The sequence below is a fragment of the Equus quagga genome, chromosome 5 (genome assembly GCF_021613505.1).
Source record: "Equus quagga isolate Etosha38 chromosome 5, UCLA_HA_Equagga_1.0, whole genome shotgun sequence".
NCBI classification, from domain to species: Eukaryota; Metazoa; Chordata; class Mammalia; order Perissodactyla; family Equidae; genus Equus; species Equus quagga.
Window position 1 is genome coordinate 807,401 of NC_060271.1, and position 22,772 is coordinate 830,172.

Below are 22,772 nucleotides of genomic sequence, written 5' to 3' on the forward strand. Positions count from 1 at the left end.
GTCCCCATCTCGAGGCCCCCAGACCCATCAGAGTGGATGTCAGCTCTTTGGAGGCATCATAATAGAAGCTATTGCTATTCTTTATAGGAAAAAAACACACACACACGCACACAGAAAAGTCCTCCAAAATGCTCTTTTTTGTTTTTTACATATTCTTTAAAATTTCAGAGATTCCACTTTCAATCCTGGGCAACTCACTTTTGTTCTATGTACCTAATAACAGCCTCTGTGCACAAATGGCACGCGGGTTAGAGAGAGCTCGGAGCAGGTCCTCAGCACACGTCCGCAGTGGCTCTGTGTCCTCATGTGGCAGCTGAGTCCGGCTCAAGCTAGGCGCTCTCTGTGCTGAAGGAGATAAGGCTACTCTCCAGTTACCGAGCAACTTACAAAAACTAGTCTTTTCAAGAAAAAAAGAAAGCAGCAGTGATTTGGGGAATATGACTTGGCAATAAAGGCTTCTGTATTCCAGTAACAGCCCTTTGAGCTAAGCAATCTCCCAGACTTGAAAGAACCAAAAAGAACAACTTTCACTTTTTTTTTTAATCATCTTAACCATTTTTTAAGTACACAGTTCCGTGGCATTAAGTAGATTCACACTGTTGTGCAGCCATCCTCACCATCCATCCAGAACTTTCCATCTTCCCAAACTGAAGCTCTGTCCCCATGAAACACTGACTCCCCATCCCTCCCCCAGTGCCTGGACCCCCATCTACTTTCTGTCTCTGTGGCTGTGACTCCACTAGGGACCTCCTGTGAGTGGATCACACAGGATTTGTGCTTCTGTGTCTGGCTCATGTCACTGAGCATCATCTTTCTAAAACATCTATTACTTCATCAAACAGCAGCGTTTCCTGGGAGGGGGCTGCTGCTCACAGTGCACACAGCTGCAGGTCTCAGCAGAGGCAGGAGGCAGAGCCGTGCGCCAAGCTCAAGGCCCAGCAGCGGCCGACAGCCAGCCCGGGTAGGGACCTGGGCTTCTCCCTCCCCTCTCACTGCAGTGTCTGTGCAGGGGGGCAATGAGAGCTCTGCGGGCTTCCAGATGCTGAGGGAACTTGTGGGGAAAATGAAGCTGATAGTGCAACGCACGTTGGAAGACACGAGGGTTTGGAGGAGCAGGAGAAAGTAGGGATGACCCGTCAAAAAGGGATCAGCCAAGAATTTTGTTATTAATTGCAAAGGGATTCTACCGGGCTAGCTGCTGTGAGCACTGAATAAAAGGGAGGGAACAGAGCTCCCTAATCCCACACCCAACAAATGATCCCGCCTGAGCGCTCACATACTGGCAAGGCTGTCTCCCAGCACAGCTGCCCAGAAAAAAGCAACCCCTACCCGCACTCCTCGTTCAAGGCTCCCAGTTAGGGCACAGGCTGACAGGCCAGAGGGGAACAGCGTTTCAGGAAGAAACTTAGTCCTCAACATCATTCTTAAAAGAAAAACGATGCTGAAAACGTGGAGTGGGCCATAATCCCTAACCAGAAACTTCCCCAAAGGAATGGAACAACTGTGTTTCCAACTCCCATCCACAGAGAAAAAGACCAAACACTGGAGATGCTGCAAGTCAGACAGATACGCCGAGAGCTTTGTGCTACGACAGGTGTCCTTGTAAAAACCTCAAACTTCCCATTGCCTTCCTTCATTTACAACGGCCCCGCAGTCCTCATGGCCTGGAATCACATCCAACTCCCGGCATGGCTCTCAGGACACTTAAACCTGCCCCCAACTTGGCTGTTACTGTGGTGACGACTCTGGACTCACCCCTGCCCTCGCCGCCTGGCTCCCCTCTCATCTCTTCCACTTCCCCAAACGCGTGGCCTCTTGTCTATCTCCTGCCTCTGTGGAGGCTCACGCCTCCTCTTGGACTGACTTTCTCATCTTCTCCTATGATCAAACTTCTAGCTTTCATTCGAATCCATCCAGCTCCAATGTCGCCTTTTCAGTGGAGCCCTCCCTGCCCTACTGTCCCCTAATTATACATTCACGTGCCTAAACTCACCTCGAGATGACAACCTCCTGGAGGGCAAACGCCAGCTAACTCGTGGCCAAAAAAAAGCAAAAAGTTTCAGGAGGTATAAAGAAATTTAAAGTCAGATCCTTTTAAAAGAAAATTACAGTGAAGCTGGAGAAAGATGTGTGCAAAGGAAAAGGTAATTAATAAGATGATGTATGACAATAACGTAATGAGCCTGATACAAGGCTGGGTGAGTCAGCCCCATAACGCTATCACAGGATTTTGTGTGTGGCCGTATATCTGCCTGCAGTGAGGAACACAGACAGGGCTCAGAGCGGGAAGGGCTCGGGGCTGGGCGGCCAGAAGAGGCTTCACGGAGAGACATTTGAGCTGAAGCCGGCAGGTCAAGCAGAATAGATATCTATGCTCCTGCTGAGGGTGGCCCCCAGAAACAAAAATCTGAAACGACAGGATCGATGACCCCACTAGAGGAGGGTTTAACGGTTCCTTCATAGAATTTTTTTGTAAAGTGAGATAATTCCATTGTATAATTTAAATTATTTAATTTTCCAGAACTGGATAAATACATGCATTCCCCCCCCCCCCCCCGAAGTTCTACTATTGTACAGAAAGGTACGCTTATAATCCACACTAGAGCTGATTTCCCAGACATAAAAATGTTCTCATTTCCATGAAAACGGATCCTAGTCAGCAAAGCTGACTTTGCCCAGGAAGGTGACAGCCCCACGCATCAGGAAATCAGGGCTCTGGTGTGTGGGCTCAGAACTCCGGAGTCAGGCGGACCCGAGTGTGACCGCTGCCCTCAGCACCTGCCAGCTGTGCAGCTTTAGGCAAATCAACTTCTCTAAGCCCCAGTTTCCTCAACTGGCATAAGTCTAGCATCCCCTCAAAGGACGCTGTGAGAACTAAACGAAACAATGCAGAGCGCCTGGTAGGCCAAGAAGGTCCACTCTAACCACTGCCACAGAGCTGCGTACTTTTCAAAGCACTTTGACAAGCATGATCTCATCTGATCTGCAGAATTCTCTAAGGCAGAGAAAGCAAGAAACTATAAACCTCAGCTTGCAGGTTAACAAACTAAAACCCAGAAAGGGACCAGGACTGCTCGAGGTTGCGTGGGAAGACAGACTTGGATCAGACCTGCAACGACCAGTGCTGCCAGTTGTGGCGTCTGCCTCCCAAACGGGAGCCAGAATGCACAGGCGCTGGGAGGAAGGCAGAGAAGCCATGCTGACTAGACAGCACACTTCCCGTGGTGGCACTGCCCATGGGCGGGGGGCAGGGAAGAAGGAAGGGAGGGGTCCTCATACGAAGAGCAGGCTTTGGAATGGGTTAGAAGGTCTGTGGGCAGATGTGAAAAAAAGCAGACAGTGGGGACGAGAGGAAGTCATCCAGAACGCCGCCCTCTCCTGGATCCCATCATGCCTTCTCACTGCTGTTCTGTCTTGACCTTCTTGAGCTCCTTTTCCTTGGTCACCTGTTAAATGTGGAAGTTCCCAGAATTGCTGCCTCACTCAACTCACTGCTCACATGCTGCCTGGGCAATCTCAATTCCTCCCGCGGTTCCAAACAACCACAAGTTAAATATCGCCCGATCTCAACTCCAAACTCTCCTCCGAGACGTGTCCCCTGGACGACCCGCTGCACCTCTAACTCCACATGCCCAAAACAGAACTGTCATTTTCCCCAGATGTTTCCCCCTCCTTGATTTTCTACGTCAGTCGATCCAGTTACCTAAGGAGTCATCTTCTACTTCTCTCTCTCTCTCATTCCTTACATCCAATCACCCTTCTAATTAAACTGCAAATTAATTCATGAAGAGGTTCCCACTGCTCCACTCTCTATTAGTCAGGGTTCTCCAAAGAAAGAGAACCAATAGAAGATTTGCATATATCTGCAAATACACACACACACACACACACACACACACATACACAGATGTAGATGAAGAGATTTACCACAAGGGTTGGCTCACACACTTATGGAGGCTGAAGAAGTCCCAAGTTCCGCAGTTGGCAAGCTAGACGTCCAGAAGCTCCAGTCTGAGTCTGAAGGCCTGAGAACTAGCAGAGCTGACAGTATAAATTCTAGTCCGAAGGCCAACAGGCTTGAGACCCAAGAAGAGCCCATGTTTCAGTTCGAGTCTGAAGCAGGCAAAGACTGATGTCCCAGCTCAAGGCAGTCAGGCAGGGGGAGTCCCGTCTTACCAGCCTTTTTGTTCTATTCAGGTCTTCAATTGTTTAGATGAGGGCAGTCTACTTTACTCAGTTTACCGATTCAAATGTTAATGTCATCCAGAGACACCCTCACAGACACACTCAGAATAATGCTTGCCCAGACGTCTAGTCACCTCGTGGTCCAGTCCAGCTGACACATAAAATTAACCGTCACACCCATCTTCACTGTCTCATTCTCAGTCCATCGGTTCTATCACCTGGATTATTGCTAACACACCTGTGGTAAACTACAGATGTGGCCACAATTCTTTCCCTCCCTGTATCCATGTCCTTTGCAATATGACTCCCTAGCTCTTCCCATTAAGAGGTGAACCTATTTCTCCATTTAAACTGGACCTGGCTTTATGACTTGCTTTGACCAATGGAATGGAGCAGAAGTGCTACTGTGCCACTTCTGAATCAAGGCCTCAAAAGCCCTGGCTTTTGTCTTCTTGGAATACAATGCTGCCAGGTGAGGCAGCTCAGGCTGACCTGCTAGAGGATGAGAGGCCATGTGGAGCAGAAACAAACCATCCCAGCCAAGGCTCCAGACACACAAGATGGCTGAGCAAAGCCAAAATCAGCAAACCCTACCCAGCCGACCTTCCATAGACTCTTGAATGAATTCAGCAGAAACCAGAAAAACCATTTGCCTTAGCCCATCACAAATTACCAACCTGCAAAGTTATGAGGTAAATAAATGGTTCAGTTTTTACTCCATTAAAGGTGGTTTGTTACACAGCAAACCTAACTGATACAGCCCCTAACTTTCAAATCTTACCCCCTTCAACTCGCACCCTCTACATAGCCAATTAGAATACAACAGCCTATGTAAAACGTACATTTTCACATTCAATAAGTATTTCCTTGGCAGGTATAGGCACTGTGCTCAGTGCCAGAGAAACAAGAGCAAACAGCAGACACAGCCCCCACAAACACACACAAGGCGCTTTCAATCTAGTATACTTTGCACCCTTCAAATTTCTACCACTTTGGAGTGAAAGATCAAATTCATCAACAAGGCATTCCTGCTCCATGTCTTACTCTCTAGCCCTATCTCTGGTCACTCTGAGATACTACCCTAGGATCAGCCACATAAACTGTGCTTTTGCTCACCGTTCTGTCTTTACTCACAGTGCACCCTATCTGAAATACCTTCCTTCTTTCACCCTGATCAGCACGTACTCATCATACAGGACTCAACTCTAGCGGTACCCACTCCATTAGCGGGGTTAGGTGCTCCCACACGGTGGGCCCACGGTCCTCGCTGAATATCCTATCACAGCTCTTCCCTTCCCTGTTTGCGTGTCCGTCCCCCTCACTGGACTGGAAGCTCCCAGGAGGCAAGGACTGTGTTCTTTCAGTCTGTCTACTCCTAGGACCTAGCACTGTATGGATACAGAGATGATGAATAATGTTAGCTGGTGAATGAATAAAGAGATGAATGAGAAGAGGTGTGCAAGCTAAATAGGAGTTTGTGAAAATGGAAATAAGGAAGGCGTAGGGACAAATGCATGAGGTCGTGAATCAGAACTGCCCCAGTTTTCCTTTTCTCATTCAAGTAATGGCTTTGCATAGTCTCTCTTAAGAGCAGAGACATATTCTAGCCAAGCCAGACTGCCAGGAAGAGAAATGGTCTTCTCAGGGTGAGCAGGTCCTTTGGAGAAGTTTCATTTTAATTGGAAAATGGATTCATTCACTTCCTGGCTTGGACTCCTGCGTCAGTGCAGCACCATGCTGAACGGCTGCCAGGCCCCACTGGAGGGGGGCTGTGGCGGGAAGAGAGCTCCATCAAATGATGAGTGCTCTGGAACATCTGAGGACAACCTAGCGTCGGCTCCAGGCTGGCTCACATGGATGCCCCCTCCTCTTTCTTCCCTAAATGTCCTTCAACCCAAAATTTACTCATCCCCAACCCAGAAAGGATGGCTGTACTTTACTGTTCCACCTGGCTTTTTGGGGGGTGCTTACTTGGGTGGATATATATCCTTCCTTGTTCATTTATACCACTGTGCAGAGTTCCACTGTCATTTCTTGTAGGGCACAAAGTCCATGACTGAGAAATTCCCTCACTGCTCCACTAGTAGAAGATGATCAGAACTTTATAAACTCTTCCTTATGATGGGTGTACCACAGTCCAACATCACAGAAAACACTCCTCCTCAGAACCTATCGTGCATCTTTGGTGAAGGGTCCTCGTGGAGGGCACTGACCACTGTAAGGTTATTGTGACCTGGCTCCAGCTTGCTCTCTAGCCTCACCTCTCAACATGTTCACCTGACAGCAACCCTACTGTCCCAGATTCTCCACAGGGACCGACCCATGACAGCTGTAGCAATGCAGAATGCTGCTCTACACCGAGCGGCCTTTGCACGCCTGCTGCCTCCTCTCCAGAGCCAGGCTGAGGGGGCACACCCTGGCCCTCACACTCCACAGCCGCGTGACCTTGGGAAAGCCACCTAACTACTCTTCACTTCCACTTCCTTATCCTGTAATAATTACAGAGAACAAATCCACCAACCACACCGTACAGCTGTAAGGGAAGAAAGGAGCAAATGTATGCGAGGCATTTAGAACAGCATCGAGCACAGAGGAAGCGCTTCTTAAATAACTGTTCTTCTAGTTGGAATGTCAGGTCCACACATTTCCATCTTCAGGAAGGTGAAGAGGCTTTGGAGATGGACACACCTTAATTCAAGCCTGGGTTCTCCTATGTGGTACCTAACGTCTATGGGTCTCATTTCGTTGATTTACAGCAATGTTTAACTCACACTATTGTTAGCAGGATTCAATTTAATAAGGTTGTACACATTACTGTGCCCATCCTGGCACATCCCCAGTAAATCTTAGTTTCCTCCACAATCCTTACTCTTCTCAAATTATATGGGGGCCCATCCGTCTCCTCTACTAGACTCTTAGCTCCTTTCAGGGAGGGACTATAATTTATTCATCTGTATCCCCAGAGTTAACATGACATAACTGCTTCTCAAATGCAATGCTTATTGACCACGCAACCATGTGTCTGTCTGTCCTGATCTGTGGCCAGGCGTGTGCTGGGTATGAAGGTACACCATGAAAGGCAGGGATATACCGGTCCCAATCCTCAGGTTGCTTCTTGGCTAGGTGGAGCAAAGAGTCTGCATGTGAAACATCCAGCAGGAACGTATAAGTAGTCCAGAATAATTCAAGGTTGAAAATACCCGATTTATAAACTAAGAATGCTGCATGGTCATGAAGGAAAGACTCGGCTGTGGGCAGGTGGCAGAGGAAAGGTGTTACTTAGGACACAGTGTCTGACCTCAGTGTGAAGGGAAGACGGAGACTAAGGGAAATGGGATGGAGGGCAGTCCAAGTCAACTGCCTGAGCAACGGTGCAGAAAGCAGCATCAGCCGTTCCCTGGCCACGGAGAAGGACCCTGAGAAGGTCAGTCTGAGGGACGCATGTGGAAGTGCAGGAAGAAGAGCACCTGGATTTGTGTCAGTCAGAAGAGAAGGTGCCACCATCAGCCGCTGGGCAGAGGTGATCTGTGGATGCAGCCACACCAGGGTGGGAAGTCTCGAGGGCAGAAGAGACAGCAGGCAGGAGGACCAGTTAGTTCCTATGCAAATTTCGGACACAGAGAGAAGAGAAAGAGCATAGGAACAGGAAGGAAGAAAGGAAAAGGGAGGCAAAAGAAGAGACGAGCAAGAAAGAAAATGAAACAGGAAAGATTAGAAAAGCAAGGAGAGGAAAATAAAGACAGACGTGAAAGATGGGCAAAGAGAGAAAGGGAAGGTGGGGTGAAGAGAAAGAATAGGTTAAACGGAGAATGGAATAAAATGAGAAAGACCAGAAAAGGAAGTAAGAGAGAAAGACAGAAGAAAAATAGAAAAATGAAAAAGATGAGTGGACAGCAGCGGCAGCACCCAGACGATGTCCCTGAGGAGACAAGATGCGCAGAAGGCAGGGCAGGAGGCAGGGCCCTGCTCGTGGTCTGCGCATGGTCTCTCCTCCAGGGAATGAAGTCATGGCTGATGTCACCGCCTCTGAGTCACAGGCCCACCAAAACAGGGGTGGAAAGGGCCCTGCCTGGTGCTCAGTCCCACCCTCCCAGACAGGAGGGGTTAATTCATACTTTAATCTCTGGGGCACTGTCTCGTCTGGCCCTGAGATGACTGAAGGAGGAAAGCGTCTCCTTCTGCCCAGGAGGACACCGTAGCCACATAAGCACTTGGAGCTCATCTTCACTGAGTTCCCAGGTCCAGGCCCCTGAGATGGCAGTCAGAAAAAGCACAGCCAATAGCTTCCAGCTCTTCTCTGGTTATGGCTAGGGTACACTGGCTCCATCCCACGGTGTCCAGAAAGGAAATTCTCATAATAAATACTACTGAATACACACAACGGACTCAAAAGGTGCTTTCTGACTGACTCACTGAACATTTTTCTCATATTCTAAGCTCTCAGCACACTTTACCTGCAGCACACAGAGGTCCCGTTTCCTCAGACTGCCAGACCTTTACCCAAGCCGTTCCACCTACCCGGCCTGCCTTTGGCAAGCATCCACCCAGGTGCTTCCCTATGCCAACCCATCCATTGGCCCCCCGCCTCTGTCTCCTCTTCCCGACTCCCCTCCCCCATCCAGGAGTGTTTCCAGAGGGACCTACTTCCATTCCTCTTATGGGGCACTGTGACTTCATTCCTGCCCCTCTTCTTGGATGGGAGCAGCCTGAGGACTGGGACTCTGTTTTGTTTACTGCTTTACTCCCAGAATTTAATAAAAAGTACCTGGTATAAAATAAATTTTCAATAAATATTTGCTGAATGAATGAATGTCCTTGATCAACTCTGGCAGAAACTGACTAGCACCACCCTATCTTTAGACACTTCGAAACCTGCACCATTCTTTCAGCCAGCGTCCTGAGAATGCGCACTCCTGAGGACAATGCTCTAGAAGCTACTACTAACAGTGCAAGTGAAGCTGCTCTGGAAGCAGGTGCCTGGGATGGCTCAGGACAGACTGGCTCCCCCACTCCCCACCGCTGGGCCTGGGAGCTGCTGCAGAAGGACCACAGGCGCGACTGAGACTTGGGTTGGAGGGCCAGCCCCACCGCTCACTCTCTCCACCTGCCCCACCTGCCCCAACGGGAACAATGCCCACTCCCAAGCCGCCACAGAGACTGAGCACAGACAAAAAGCAAAGCGCCCGTCCCCAAACAGTGAGAACTCGTCCATGCTCTCTTGGCTTTTTCACCTGCATCTAGAGATAAGCATATGAAAAATAGACCTCACTAATTTTCTTCCTCAAAATCAACTTCTATCATAATCATCAACTGAAAATACATCACTCCACCAGCACTCTACAACGTACCAAATACCTTCTGAGACTTAATATTGCCTTCAACACCATTTTATAGGCAAGAAGTGCCCACAAGTGAAGCAAATTGCCCAAGATCATGCAGACAGTAAGTGAAAAGCTGGGGTGAAACCCTGGGCCGCTTGAACTACAAACCCAATGCTCCTTCACCACTGGCCGGCAGCTGCTTCCCAGGCCATGCGAGGTGCTCAGCAAACACTTGCACAGTGACTCACTCCCTCAGGTCCCTGGGCTGGTCTCTGACTGGCCGCCAGAGCCAGACCACACGCCTCCACACCAGGACAACTGCGGCAGGCTTCACTCCGGTCCCAGTGCTCTTGTCTTAGGTGTGCAGAGTGCCAGCTCTGAAGGACAGCTTCAGGGGCCATGGAGGCCAGCTGTTCTGAGACACCGGCCAGGGACTAGTGCTAGTCCACGGCCAATAACTTGCACTAATCAGTCGTGAAGTAATAATAATAAAAATAATATTAGGGAAGATGAAATCCTTATTATTAATAATATTATGAATAATTAATTGGTAAAAAGATCTTATTTCTTAATGGCTTGCTTTGCTTTCCTTGGGCAAGCTCCAACACGCCACACATGTAGCATTACTGGGAGAAAATGTCTGTCTGTATCACAGTTCAGACCCTTCAGCAAAACCCTAAGGAGAGACAGAGGCCAGGAGGGCAGAGCCACTAGAAGGCAAGCGGCTCTCTAATTTCCTCTGAGCGCTCCTTAGTCTTGCATTTGTGTGTGTGTGTTGAGGAAGACTGGCCCTGAGCTAACATCTGTGGCCAATCTTGCTCTTTTTTTGCTTGAGGAAGATTGCTGCTGAGCTAACATCTGTGCCTCTCTTCCTCTATTTCATGTGGGATGCTGCCACAGTGTGGCTTGACAAGTGGTGCTAGGTCAACGCCCAGGACCCAAACCCGCGAACCTTGGGCTGCTGAAGCAGAGCATGTGAACTTAACTGCTACACCACTGGGCCAGCTCCTCTAGTCTTGCATTGTTGAGCCAGAAGACACTGACCGTTGAGACTGCAAAGCCTGGAAGCCAGACTAAAGCAGCTCTTTGAGAGGGTATGGGTTTGGGTTTGATGGGGCTGCAGGGTTGAGATCACACTTTCTTTTATTACTGAAGTCTCTCACGAGTTTTACCTAGGCCATAGCCTCTCCATACAGGAAGGATTCAGAGAAACATTGGCTTTTATGGGGGGCCCTGAATCACTTTACCTGTCAACCAGCAAAGTGGCCAGAGCCCAGTGCATAGAGACAAGTCTTAAGTGAGGCTGCAGACGTACTTCCAGGACCCCTGGGTGCAGAAGAGGCAGGGAACTGGCTGAGTCATTTATTCATTCTTTCAAACTACAAACATTGAAGGTGAATGCATAGGGAAGGAGCAGCCCAGCTCTGTAAGAGGCAACTCTAATGTGCTGGAGCACAGAGAAAAGAGGAATGGGCCAGAACTGCATGGTGGAGGGGATCTCAGGTCTCACCCGGTCTCAAGCATGATCCTTTAATGGTGAGCCTAACTTAGGATAACTTTGATAACCTCTTTATTCTAGAGTTCATATTTATCTGAAAAATTCAAGTCAGACAAAGGTGTTATCTGGGCCTTGAAGCTTACATTAGGAGGACAGCTCTGTCTCCCGAGGCATCTCATCCACAGAGCAGACGGGGCCCCCGCTGATGAAGGCTGCAGTATGACTAGCTAACCTTTACAACTCCTTTCTAACTCATTTCCTAGAGTTAGAAAATCCAAGTTTGCATTCCAGCATTGGCAGAAGTCACAGAACCAGTAAGGGTCATCTACTTAACTCCCTCATCCTCAGGTTCTTTATCTGCAAAGGAAGTGATAACATCTACCTCACAGGATCTCCATAGAAATAAGCAGCGAGCCGACTTAAAAGTACACGGTAGATCTTTAATAAACTCTCGGGCAGGTGTTGATGATGTTGGGAGACAGCAGTCAAACAGGGTCAATATCTCAAGTAGAATTTAGGAAGTATCTCAGAAAGGTAAAATCTTTTATGTTTCAAACTGCTTTCACAAGTGTAGTGATGTCTCAGCTTCCTCACAAAACTTCAGGTGGGGTGATGGATGGATAGAGGGACAGATGGCTGGACATACATGTGATCCGGGATAAAGCAAGTACAATAAAATGGCAATGGTGGGATCTAGTGACGTTCTGAGTGTTCACTGGAAAATTCTTTCGACTAGCCTGTATGTTTGAAAATTCTGTCACAGCCTCTTGCTCCTAGACTTGGGAGCTCCCCAAGATAAAGGTGGCTTCCACCCTCCTCCCCATCACCAGGCACAATGCCTTCTACAGATCAGTCACTAGACGAAAGTTGGTTTCACTGACTAAATGAATATGGCCCGACAATAGCAGAACAGTTATTCTCATTTCAAAGATAATGGAACCAAAACAAGGGTAAAACCAACCCATACGCTCAGAGAAATGAGCTTTACTTACCCTTCCAGAAGAATCCCCTGTCCTGCATCTTTTCTGACTCTGGCCTGCCTCCCTTGCCCCAATCAACATCTATCTACCCTGAGCCTCCGGAGTTCGAAAGTGACAGTTCACCTCAACAAGGTCGACCGTGCTAAGGAGCTCCTGTATCATGACATACATTAAATGCATCGTCTTTTTTAGTGTCTTTTATAAAGACAATATTTTCCTCCGATAGGTGTGACCTCCACTTTAGCCACAGTGAGAAAAGGATCTTGTTCAATTTTTGTTTTACATCAAATCGCATCATGAAGGCATAAAGCCAGCCAAACTTAGCAATCTTTCTCTTGCCTCTCTGGTTAAAAACACCTGGATGCAGCTGACATCCCCGCACGGCAGTCAGCAAGGCTAGCAGCAAGGATGCTGGTCCCGTGGGCTTGACTACTATAGCCGCGATTCTGGCTCTGACCAGGAAATATGAATTCATTTACTAACACTCATTGAGTAGGTTCTCAATGCCAAGCACTGTTTGGCTCTGGGGCTGCAGCAGCCGGGCATTGAGAGAGTCGGTTCTCACTCATGGAGCTCAGAATCCACCAAAGCAAACGAGAGAGGGACACGGCACAGAAGGAGAAAACCAAGACAGGATCAAGCGCTAAACGGGCCTTCATGAAGACCCAGTCCTGACGCCTGTGGACAAGGAATTTCATCTCAGGAGGCTTGTTGTGGTCGTCTGTAAAACATGGCAAATAGTAACATCTATCTCACAAGGCCATGTCATAGACCAAATAAAGAAAATAGATGTCAAAGTCTGCCATAAGCCATAAAGTAAAATACAAAATATAGTGTTGCAATAACAGCTGACATTTATCAAATGTTACTAGATATTAGGCCAAGCCCCTTTTTTGGTCTGCTTTTTAAATTTTTTTGTTGGACTATAAAACTATAAGAATACATCACATATTTGGCATAAGTCAAATAAGCCAATGCAAGGATGATAAGGAAAGACTGCTCTGTCCAGGTAAAGGAAGGAGACCATCAGCCTCAACACTCCATATATTCAGTCACAAGCCCTGTTGATGGGCAGACCACCCTGGAGAGAAAATCTACAACAGATGCCCTAATAACAGCCGAGAATGCCGTCCACATCGCTCAAGGGCCGCGAGGAATCTGGTCTGAACGTCACAGGGTCCCGGCGTAAAACTCTCAGAAGAGGCAGTTTGATTCAGTAGATGAGTCTTGGATTCTCTTAGAGGCTGAGGGGAGCAACGTAAAGGGGTTATCCACCTCAAGAGCACAAAGCCGCAGCAGAGAGCCCGGAGGACACACTGCCTCAGTCTAGGGCCTTCACTTCACACACAAAACAAGCTGTGACTCAAGCAACAGGACTGCAGCCAAGGGGTGGCTCTGGGGTGGAAAGAAACAGTAATACTCCAAACTTCCTCTTCCACAGTGAGGAAGAAAAAATTAACTTATGCTTAGCCTGCAACGGGTCTTTACTTTGGGAGGAAACTATTGGACAGACACACCCAACATCAAAAATGGCATGACAAATGATTTCATAAGTTCATCCATCCATCCATCCATCCGTTCAAATATTTACTGAGTTACTAGTGTTAGATACTAAGCAGTGCCGTCGGTGCTAGGGGCACAGAGATAAAGGGGGCACAGTATTGTGTGATAAACTCCAGGGTACAGGTGTGAGGATCCCATCAGGGACAGAAGGAAGGACCCTAATCAACACTCGAGAAAGTCAAGGATGGAGAAAGTGAAGCAAGGCTCCCTGGAGTCTTGAATCCGTGTAAGTTTTCCCAAGTGAAGGAAGAAATTACTATAATTTTGCCAGGCAGAAGGAAAAGCCTGAGCAAAGACCCAGGGGTGTGAGAGAAAACAGGTACGGTGTTCTCAGAGCCACTGACCAAGGACTTCACCGCCTGGAAGGTCTTTCCATTTCTCCGAGCAGTTTGTTACAGGAAAAGCAATGATGGATTCCTTGAACAAATTCCCACAGCCTGGGCCTCAAATCCAAATGCCTGGAGGGTGGAGCTGGACAAGCAGGCTGGGCAGCAGGCTGGGTGGGGACTCTGTGGAACGAAGGACACTTGCTCCTTCTAAAGGCGGCAGCTCGCACTCAGCTCTGGCCAATTCCTTCCACGTGGGAATGTGGGCCCAGGACTGCTGAGTCCTTTTGTTATTTTTGCTAGAGAAGCAGAAAATCTGGTGCCTTTTCTGGTAAAATTTCTTACTTTTTAAATGTTGGAAACTAATTAAAAAAATTTTTTTCAAGCACAGGGTGGGTCAAACAAAACCCATCTGGGGACCAGATTCAGCCTGTGGGTGCCAGCCTGTAGCCTGGGCACGCAGGAAGAAACAAGCGCCCTCGAGAACAGGCAGGGAGGGCCAGTGGACAGAGCCCAGGAGCTGGAGGCAGGCTGGAGTGGCCGTGAATCCTGGCCCCCTTCTCGCTTCTTGTGTAGCTTTCAGGAAGCCACTTAAGCACTCTGGGTCTTGTTTTCCTCATCTGTATAATGGGATGAGAACACTCTGCTGACTGAAGGGCTTAGAGGAAATACTGCATACGAAGCCCCTCGTGCAGTGCTTCTTAGGAGAACAAGCCCAAGAAGAAGAAAAACATCTCATGCTAAATGATAAAGTTTTGTCCACCAGAAAGGTTAGCTATGATGACAAGATTATTTTTTAATGGAAAATTACTAAGAAGTAATAAAAACATGAACATTGTGTTATAACAGTAGCAAACTATTCCAATCATGGACAGGGTCCCATTATTAACGCCTTTTGTATACACAGCCAGTGTGTTTTCTATACCGAGAATTTCTTAAAACAAATGCATCTGTAAGACTGCACATTCAGTCTTATAATTTTTTCCCTTTGGCATTATAGCATACTTTGTAGTTGCTATACAAATATTTATCTACCCAGTACATAAGCCAGAGCGTTTCTTTTTAAGTCATAAAACAGATCATGTCACACCCATGCTTAAAATCCATCAACTGTTTCCCAATGCTCTTAGAATAAAATCCGAATTCCAGCCCATGGCCTCAAGGCCAGGCAGCCTCCCCTGCTCCTCCCCTCCCAGCCCTGTGACCTCCTTAGCTGACCTCACAGGTGCTCTCCTCCCCTCCATGAATCTCCTGCTCCCTCCTCCTGCAAATCTCATCATTCAGGTCAAACAAAACCTCCCCAGAGAGAACATGCTAGCCATGCCAAATCTGTTCACCTGTGTTTTCCTTCACAGCATTTTCCAGAAAACAAAATCACTTTGTACACCTATTTGTCTCCTTGTCTACTTTCTGCCTTTCTACACTGGAATCTAAGCTCCCAGAAGCCGACCCAGGGCTGTCCTCTGTCTCGCTCACCTGCATCCCGAGTGCCGTCACAGCGCCCATCCCAGAGGGGACACGCAAGCAGCATTTGTTAAATGAAAACAGGAACCCACTACCCATTGTTCCCAGCCTAGGGTCCTCCTGAAGCCACCACTTCCAAGTTTCTCCCCTGACTACCCTATCCAACTGGTGCAGGGCAAACGCTTGAAGGGGCAGCAGAGTGAAGCGATGATGAGCTCACACTCTGCATCTGAAATGCCAAGGTTCAATCCCAGCCTTGCCATTTATCAGCCGAGTGACCTTGGGCAAGTTGCTTAACATCTCTGAGCCCATTTTATCACCTGTAAATGATAATACTTATTTCATAAGGTGGTTGTGAGGATTAGATAAGTCTAACATAGATGAAATGCTTAGAAAAGTGCTAGATATATAATAAGCACTCTACACACTTGAGATACTGTTCTCACCTATTTCCTTATTCGCTTCTTATTGCTTAGTCGATCTATATATTTCCTCTCCAATCATACTGTAATTTCTTGAAGGCAGAGGCCACTTCTGGGTTCCCACAGTGAACTGCACAGGCCCCCACAGGATGGGGAGGGGCAGAGTTGTGGGATGGCTCTCGAGGCAGGTTTGCTTACACAGTATCAGACGATGAGGAAGTCATTTCACTTCTGTAAGCTTCCATTTCCTCATTCACAAAAAGAGATAATATCTACCCCACAAGACTGGTATGAAGATTAAATAAAACAATCCCTGTAAAATAAAACAATTCTGGGGCTGGAGGCAACAGAGAATTTTAGAGGAAACAAGGAGACAGTCTCTGGTAAAGCAATGTGCTTCGCGGCTCAAAGCTGGCTGCCTCCTGGTACCGGTATCGCATATGGATACGGGTGATCCAAAGAGACAAATGACTCTGAAAACACGCTTTGTGATCTTCCACTGTCTATTTTCTATGATTGTCTCTGACAACTTTATGGTGGTTTTTAGACGCTTTCCTTAGCTATTAGTCAAACAGGAAAAAGATACCACTGATTACAGCCAGCAACATGAAATGAGATATTCTAGTGTTTAAAATTCTCTCAGTTGGTGAGAGGACGTTACTGACATATCCATCAGCAGAGACAAACATTTTTAAACACAATGGAAATTAAAATTAAAAGTACTGTTTGAATATCTACTGTATAGGGCGCTTCACCAGCATCTGAGTAAATTACAGTAATTCCGCAACGCTGAGGTGGCTATCCTCATTTCACAGCTAAGCACACTGTGGCTCAGAGAAGTTGACTCAGCTTGTCTAAGGTCCCCGAATTGGTAAATGGTGGAGAAAGATTTAAATGCAAGTGTGTTTGGCTCAAATCCTTTCCTTTTTTGTTTCAGAACTGTGTTCCATCTCCCAGAGTTCCTCAGCATCCTGTCTTAGCTCTGCTGCTAAGATCTGATGAATGCAGGTGAGCAGTAGAGACCTATGCGTGGAATTTAAAGTCAGAGTAACCCACAGAGAAAGACTATAGTTTCTATCACATTGCCATTAAAAAGGAAATGGTGCATTTCAAAGAAAGGAATTTACATTGTTTACCTTTCATAAAGTTTCAAGATGAGAAGAAACCCAAAGACAAGAGAACAGATGTTACTACATCCTCAAGAAAAAGGAAAGAATAGGCCAGGCAAGGCACTAAAAGTAAGTGGGAGGCCTCTTATTGATAGAAGGGACCAGGACCAGGCTTTCCTGACCTCTAACAGAGTTTTCTCATCAACATTCCTACTGAAAAGCACTTGGCTGCCACCTTCCACAGCTAGACACCTCTCTAGACACCCAAACTCCAGGTTTCTCCAAAGAATCTACATATACAGGAAAAGTCACATTAGAACCAATCAGAGCATCATTTACTCATTTTCCCAGTATGTTATCAGGGGACCAGAAGCAGAGGGATATGGACTGGGGAGATGGGAGCAGCAGACATATTTTCTAAATCCATCAACAAAATCTTCTGACATTCCAGTCAGTTGTTTCCAGACCTTGGGAAGGAACAATGAAAATCTCAAACTATAAAATGATTAGCTTTCTGCTCTACTGACAACGGCAAAATGAGGCAATGAGTTAAAAGACCGACTGGAATATCTCCATGTAGCCCCTACAAGCCAGTTAATCATCTCCATCAACACTGGGCTGTCAGGACTGGCATCAGCCCGTCAACTCTCTTGACCTTCCTCAGTCTGCGCCTTGTTACCCTACAATCTTTCATGTTTATAAAGATAGGAGACTCCAGCTGTTCCGGCCTGACAGAACTGAATTTACATTTGGCCTTCATTAAGAGGAGAGTCAGAATCATTGAGACCAAATGGGAAAGCCAGACTGCTAGGGGTTATGAAAAATTCAAATGGCATTTTTCCTTTTATCTGACAATTCTTATTAAGGAGACATACGTCAACCCGAAACACACAAACCTTAAATGTAAAGGACAGGATTAAAATTCCACATTGTGGGACGAGGACCCAAGTGACTTTGCCCAAGAGCTACAGTGGTCCTAGTGCATCACTCCTGTCTACTGAGAAGTCTGAACCCCACACTCTGCCCAGCTCCCTGTGACGTGTGATTCCAGGCTCAGGACAAGGGACACATGAACAGCAGCAACACTGAAGGGAGTGGCCAGCTCTGCTCCTCCGTCTGGCTCACCCCTCACGGCCACTCAGCCTCAGCATCCTGCTGATGTGATCTCCTCCACCCCATGGCGCCTTCTCATGTGAAGGACAGCAACAGGCCCTCACTGTGCCACTAAATTATTCAAAGCACCTACTGAGTACCTACTATGTGCTAGGCATTTGGCTAGGGGTAGGGGCACAGCCATGAACAAAACGACATGATCTCCACCCTCCTGTGGATCCCAACGGTTGGAGGGGCCAGCATTACACAGATCATCATAGGAACTGACACATCACCAATTTATGAAAGACACCATGAAGTAAAATTAAAAGTGCAGTGACAAGAGACCTCTGACTTACTCGAGGGTCAGGAAAGGCTTTTCTAGGGATTTGACAACAAAGCTGGGATCTAAATGATGGCTTAGAAGCAGTGGTGATTGGAGGGAAGACTACTTGGGGCAGAAGGCAGAGCATCACGTTGTCAAGACCAGTGGTCAGCAGGCTTTTTCTCCAACGGTCCAGAGAGTACATATTTTCAGCTCTGCAGGCCATACAGTCTCTATCTCAGCTACTCAGCTCCGTCACTGTCATGCAAAAGCAGCCAGTGACAATACACAAATGCATGAGTGTGGCTGTGCTCTAATTAAACTTTATTTGTGGCCACTAAAATTGTAATTTCATATAATTTTCACAAGTCACAAAATAGTCTTCTTTTGATGCTCGCTCAACCACGTGACGATGTAAGACCCATTCTTAGCTCCCAGGACATCCAACAACAGGCAGCAGGCCAGAGGTTGCCACAGGCCGCAGTTTGCCAACCCCCTGGTCAAGACTCGGAGGTGGCAAAGGACTGGGTGTGTGTGAGGCCCACTGAGTGGATCCCTGTGGATGGATTAGAGTGGGCCAGGTGAGGGCACACAGCAAGCGGAGAGGGAAGGTCAAGTGGCATCCCTCACCATCTTCTGGGCCACGTTACAAATTCTGGAATTTACCCTAAGAGCAGTAGGCTTAAATTCTGGCTCTCCCATGTGTTTGGGAAAGTCACATAACCCTCCCTCTCAGCCTCAGTTTCCCATGCTGCCCACCAGCCAGAGCCTGTCAGGACTACATCAGTCCCCGGCTGCAGAGCACAGAGCGGACCACGGGGCGCTGTGGAGTTCTACACTCCGACGCCTACGCCAGCGTACATTGGGATCAAGGTTTCAAACTGGTCAGTCCAACTCTCTCACTTTATAGATGGAAAAAGTGAGGCTTGGGATGAGAACTGCTTTGCCCAAAGTCACACAATGTGACATCAGTAGAGTCAGAATTAGAATCCTGAAACCCTACGTATTCAAACTCTTAGAAGTCTTTCTACAAATTAAAGCTTACAAAACAGATAAATGTACACAGCAGCTAACAAGGAAGCCAGCCTTGATTACTCATGACCTTTTTGCTTATCTCCCTCCTGCCCCACGTGGTGATCCAGGGACACCTTCTCGACACCCTCTGCTCCTCAACCCCACACACATCTCGAGTAACCCAAGACTCAGAGCACCTGAAGCCTCAGAGCCGGTAAACGAGTGAGGCCAGGGCTTACTCCTTCAATGGACTCCCTCCTAACCAGACCACCGAGGGGTTTTCAAGCCCCCGGTTCCCAGAGGACTTGCACTTGCTCACACGCACATCTCTAATGGGAAGCACGAAGCTGACGTCACCACTCTCCACAATCCATGAAGGATCCTAACATCTGGAAATGGGAACCATCCAAGCGCTCTGTCCGCGATCTCCATCGCACTCAAGGACAGGCAAGCTCCAGTGCAGGTGAGGTGAGAAGGGCGGACCCTACACGCCACCAAGGCCACAGAGCAGTCACTGGGGCTGAGCGCACATGAAAAAGAAAGTTCTGGTCAGAAGATCTGGACTTAAATGCCAGCTCCGCCACTTTCACATTGGAATGTAATCAACCTCTCTGAGTCCCAGTCGAGTACTGGATATGAAGAGAGTCGATTTTGGAGTCAGCCAGTCCTGGGTTCAAATCCTGACTCTGTCACAGACTTAGTGTGCCACTGCGGGTGAGCTGGTTAATCTCCATTAGCTTTAGTTTTCTTGTCTGCAAAATACAGACACCCCATCCCCCAAAAAAACCTACTTCATAGGGTTGCTGTTAGGATTCAAAGAGAGAATCTGTGTCAAATACTTATCACTGGGCCTTGCATGAGTCAAGCATATTAAAACAGCAATGATTTAACTGCAACCTAATCAATAAAATGGGAACTACCTTCCTCAAAGAGTTGCTGGGAAAAATCAAACATAATGGACTTGAGCAGGGTGGCTGGACAGACAGAGCCACAATAAATGGAATCCTCTGCTGTTATTAGCGGCCTCTCCTCAACCCTATGCACTCACCTCTTTTAGCCACAGAAGTTTTGGGGCCTGCATCTCCACAGACATGACACCCCCGACGTACTGCAGGACGCTGTGCTGGGTTTCGTTGATCCTGTGGACCTGACTGACCGCCCGGTGGTCCAGCCACATGATGATGTTTCGACGGGAATCCCCTAGAAAGGAGACAAAGACACATGCACGTTCTTATCCTTCTAACTCAAGGGGCACTATGGCTGCCCCAGGGCACAGACGGCATGACTGCCATAGTTTCAGACATCCACAGTGAAGCCGGCAGGAGCGCCACCAACACTGTTCAGGGCCTCCACCCCAGCCCTGCGTCTTCCCTCAGGAGACGTGTCCTTTGAATACAGGGTGAGGCGTCTGCACTTGAACCCGTAAGACCCGCCAATCAATCGTAGCGTCACTCATTCTCTCTCCACTTCTCCCCTCCTCCTACCCTTTCTGTTCTAGAAAACTTTTCTGGGTATATATTCAGGAAAAAGCCTAAGAAGTAAGCCTAAAATATTTTTTCAGCTTTTTAAGATCTGTCTCCTTTCAACATGGACAAACATTTCAATGGAATAATACACCTAATAGATGTACACAACAGCTTTCATCCGCTCATATTCCCATTTCTTCTGGTCACTTAATTCAAATCAGTTAATTTAGGTGTTTTCTCCGTGCTTGGTTGGTTGGCTTGGTGGAGCGGGACACACTGGAATCGTTTCAGTTTGGGAATCGTTCGGATCTAACAGGGAGTGCTGATTCTTGCAGTTACAGGCAGAGACATATTGAGAAAGTTATTAAGCTTTTCTCAGCCTAAGCGCCCCTATCTATAAGACAGGGATAACAGCACCTAACGGCACACAGGGTTAACCGAGACTTTCATTCGTGGAACAAAGATAATGTGCACGCAGGGTATGATAAGTGCCTATCACACAGCAGGCCGTCAAGAGGAATACATCACAGGGACAGAACTGAAACCAGCCGGAAAAGGGGCGTGAGCACGGCCCCTCACGTCCTACCTCCACTGCCGCAGCCCCAGGCGCCTGGCTGCCCCCCTGCCTTCCCCGCCTCTGCTCACTCATCACGCACACTGGGCTGGGCGGCACTCTCCCCATCCTCGGCCTCCGCAGAAGGCCAATGCACAGGACAACAATGAATACACCTGGGAGACGATAAAAGAGAAAGACAAACGGGCCCAACGGTAACCGAGCCAGGCACTTCACACATTATTTATTCAATAGCAAAATCACTGTAGCAATTATATAACTTTGTTAATAACACACGTTTATAAAGCTCTGCGCGTGTGCGTCCCAGGCCCTGAGCTGCACACCTGACACACACCATCTCACTTAACCGTCAGAACAACTCTCTGACCTCGGTCACTTTAACAAACTGACTGCAAGGCAGAGGACATGCCCACTGTCTCACGGCCGGGAGAAGCACGAAATGTGCTGTGAATCAGATCTGTGCAGAGAGCGGAAAAATAAACTGGGAAAACAAATGTGTACCTGAGCTACCCGCTACACATATCAACATGAATAATGATACCAGCTGGGATATTTTTAAGCACAATATGTGTATACTGTCCATTGTTGCGGGTACACATACGCTGTCAGAGCACAGGAACAACGTGCCACTGAACACCAACCACAGAAGAGCGCTCCCCTGCTGGGCGGGTGCGGGGGGAGGCAAGGGCTGAAGCTTCAAGTAGTTGTTTCTTTTAAAAAAAAGACTTGTGGGGGGCGGCCTGGTGGTACAGCGGTTAAGTTTGCATGCTCCACTTGGGCAGCCTGGGGTTTCAAAGGCTGAGACCCCAGGCACAGACCTACACACCACTCGTCAAGCCATGTTGAGGCAGCATCCCACATACAAAATAGAGGAAGACTGGCACAGATGTTAGCTCAGAGCCAATCTTCCTCATAAGAAAAAAAAAGGAAAGGAAAAAAAAGACATGACAAACATGGCCAAATTTCATCTGTTTATCATCAGTAGTGAGTACAGAGGAGGCTGTTATTTTCCTTACTCTTCCATATCTTTCAAAAACAATTTTTAAAACATAAAGAAATGACAACCTAAGAAAATATCAAAATTAGGTCATCGTCATCCTACTGAGGCAAGGACTCAGTCACTGGTTTGCCTGCCTGGCGAGATTTCAGGTCCCAGCAAAGCTCCTCAGACAATAGCAATACTTTGCAAACAACAGCAAGTACATGAGACCTTCCATACGCACAACAGAGATTTTCTCTAAACAGCTGAGTGATTACAGCGCATGACAGAACTGCTTAAAGCACCGCTTCTCAGCTCTGGTTGCATGTTCGAGTCACCTGGAGCAGACTAAAAATACTGAGGTCCAGGTCACATTCCAGAATCACCATGGGATCCGAATGTGGGTTTGTGGGCACACACACATCCACACACGCAGATGCACAGAGTATGGGGA

General features: G+C 47.7%; 1 protein-coding gene across 13 annotated transcripts in view; it reads right to left on the reverse strand.

Annotated features, from left to right (window-relative positions):
* Nucleotides 1-22,772, reverse strand: part of FGGY (FGGY carbohydrate kinase domain containing) — a 378,028-nt gene that overhangs the window by 317,514 nt on the left and 37,742 nt on the right. For all 13 annotated transcript variants that reach the window (XM_046663109.1, XM_046663101.1, XM_046663099.1 and 10 more), the window contains one exon: nucleotides 20,348-20,499. In XM_046663109.1, coding sequence (XP_046519065.1) covers nucleotides 20,348-20,476 — 129 coding nt within the window. In that variant the 5' untranslated portion in view covers nucleotides 20,477-20,499. The remainder of the gene's footprint in view (nucleotides 1-20,347; nucleotides 20,500-22,772) is intronic.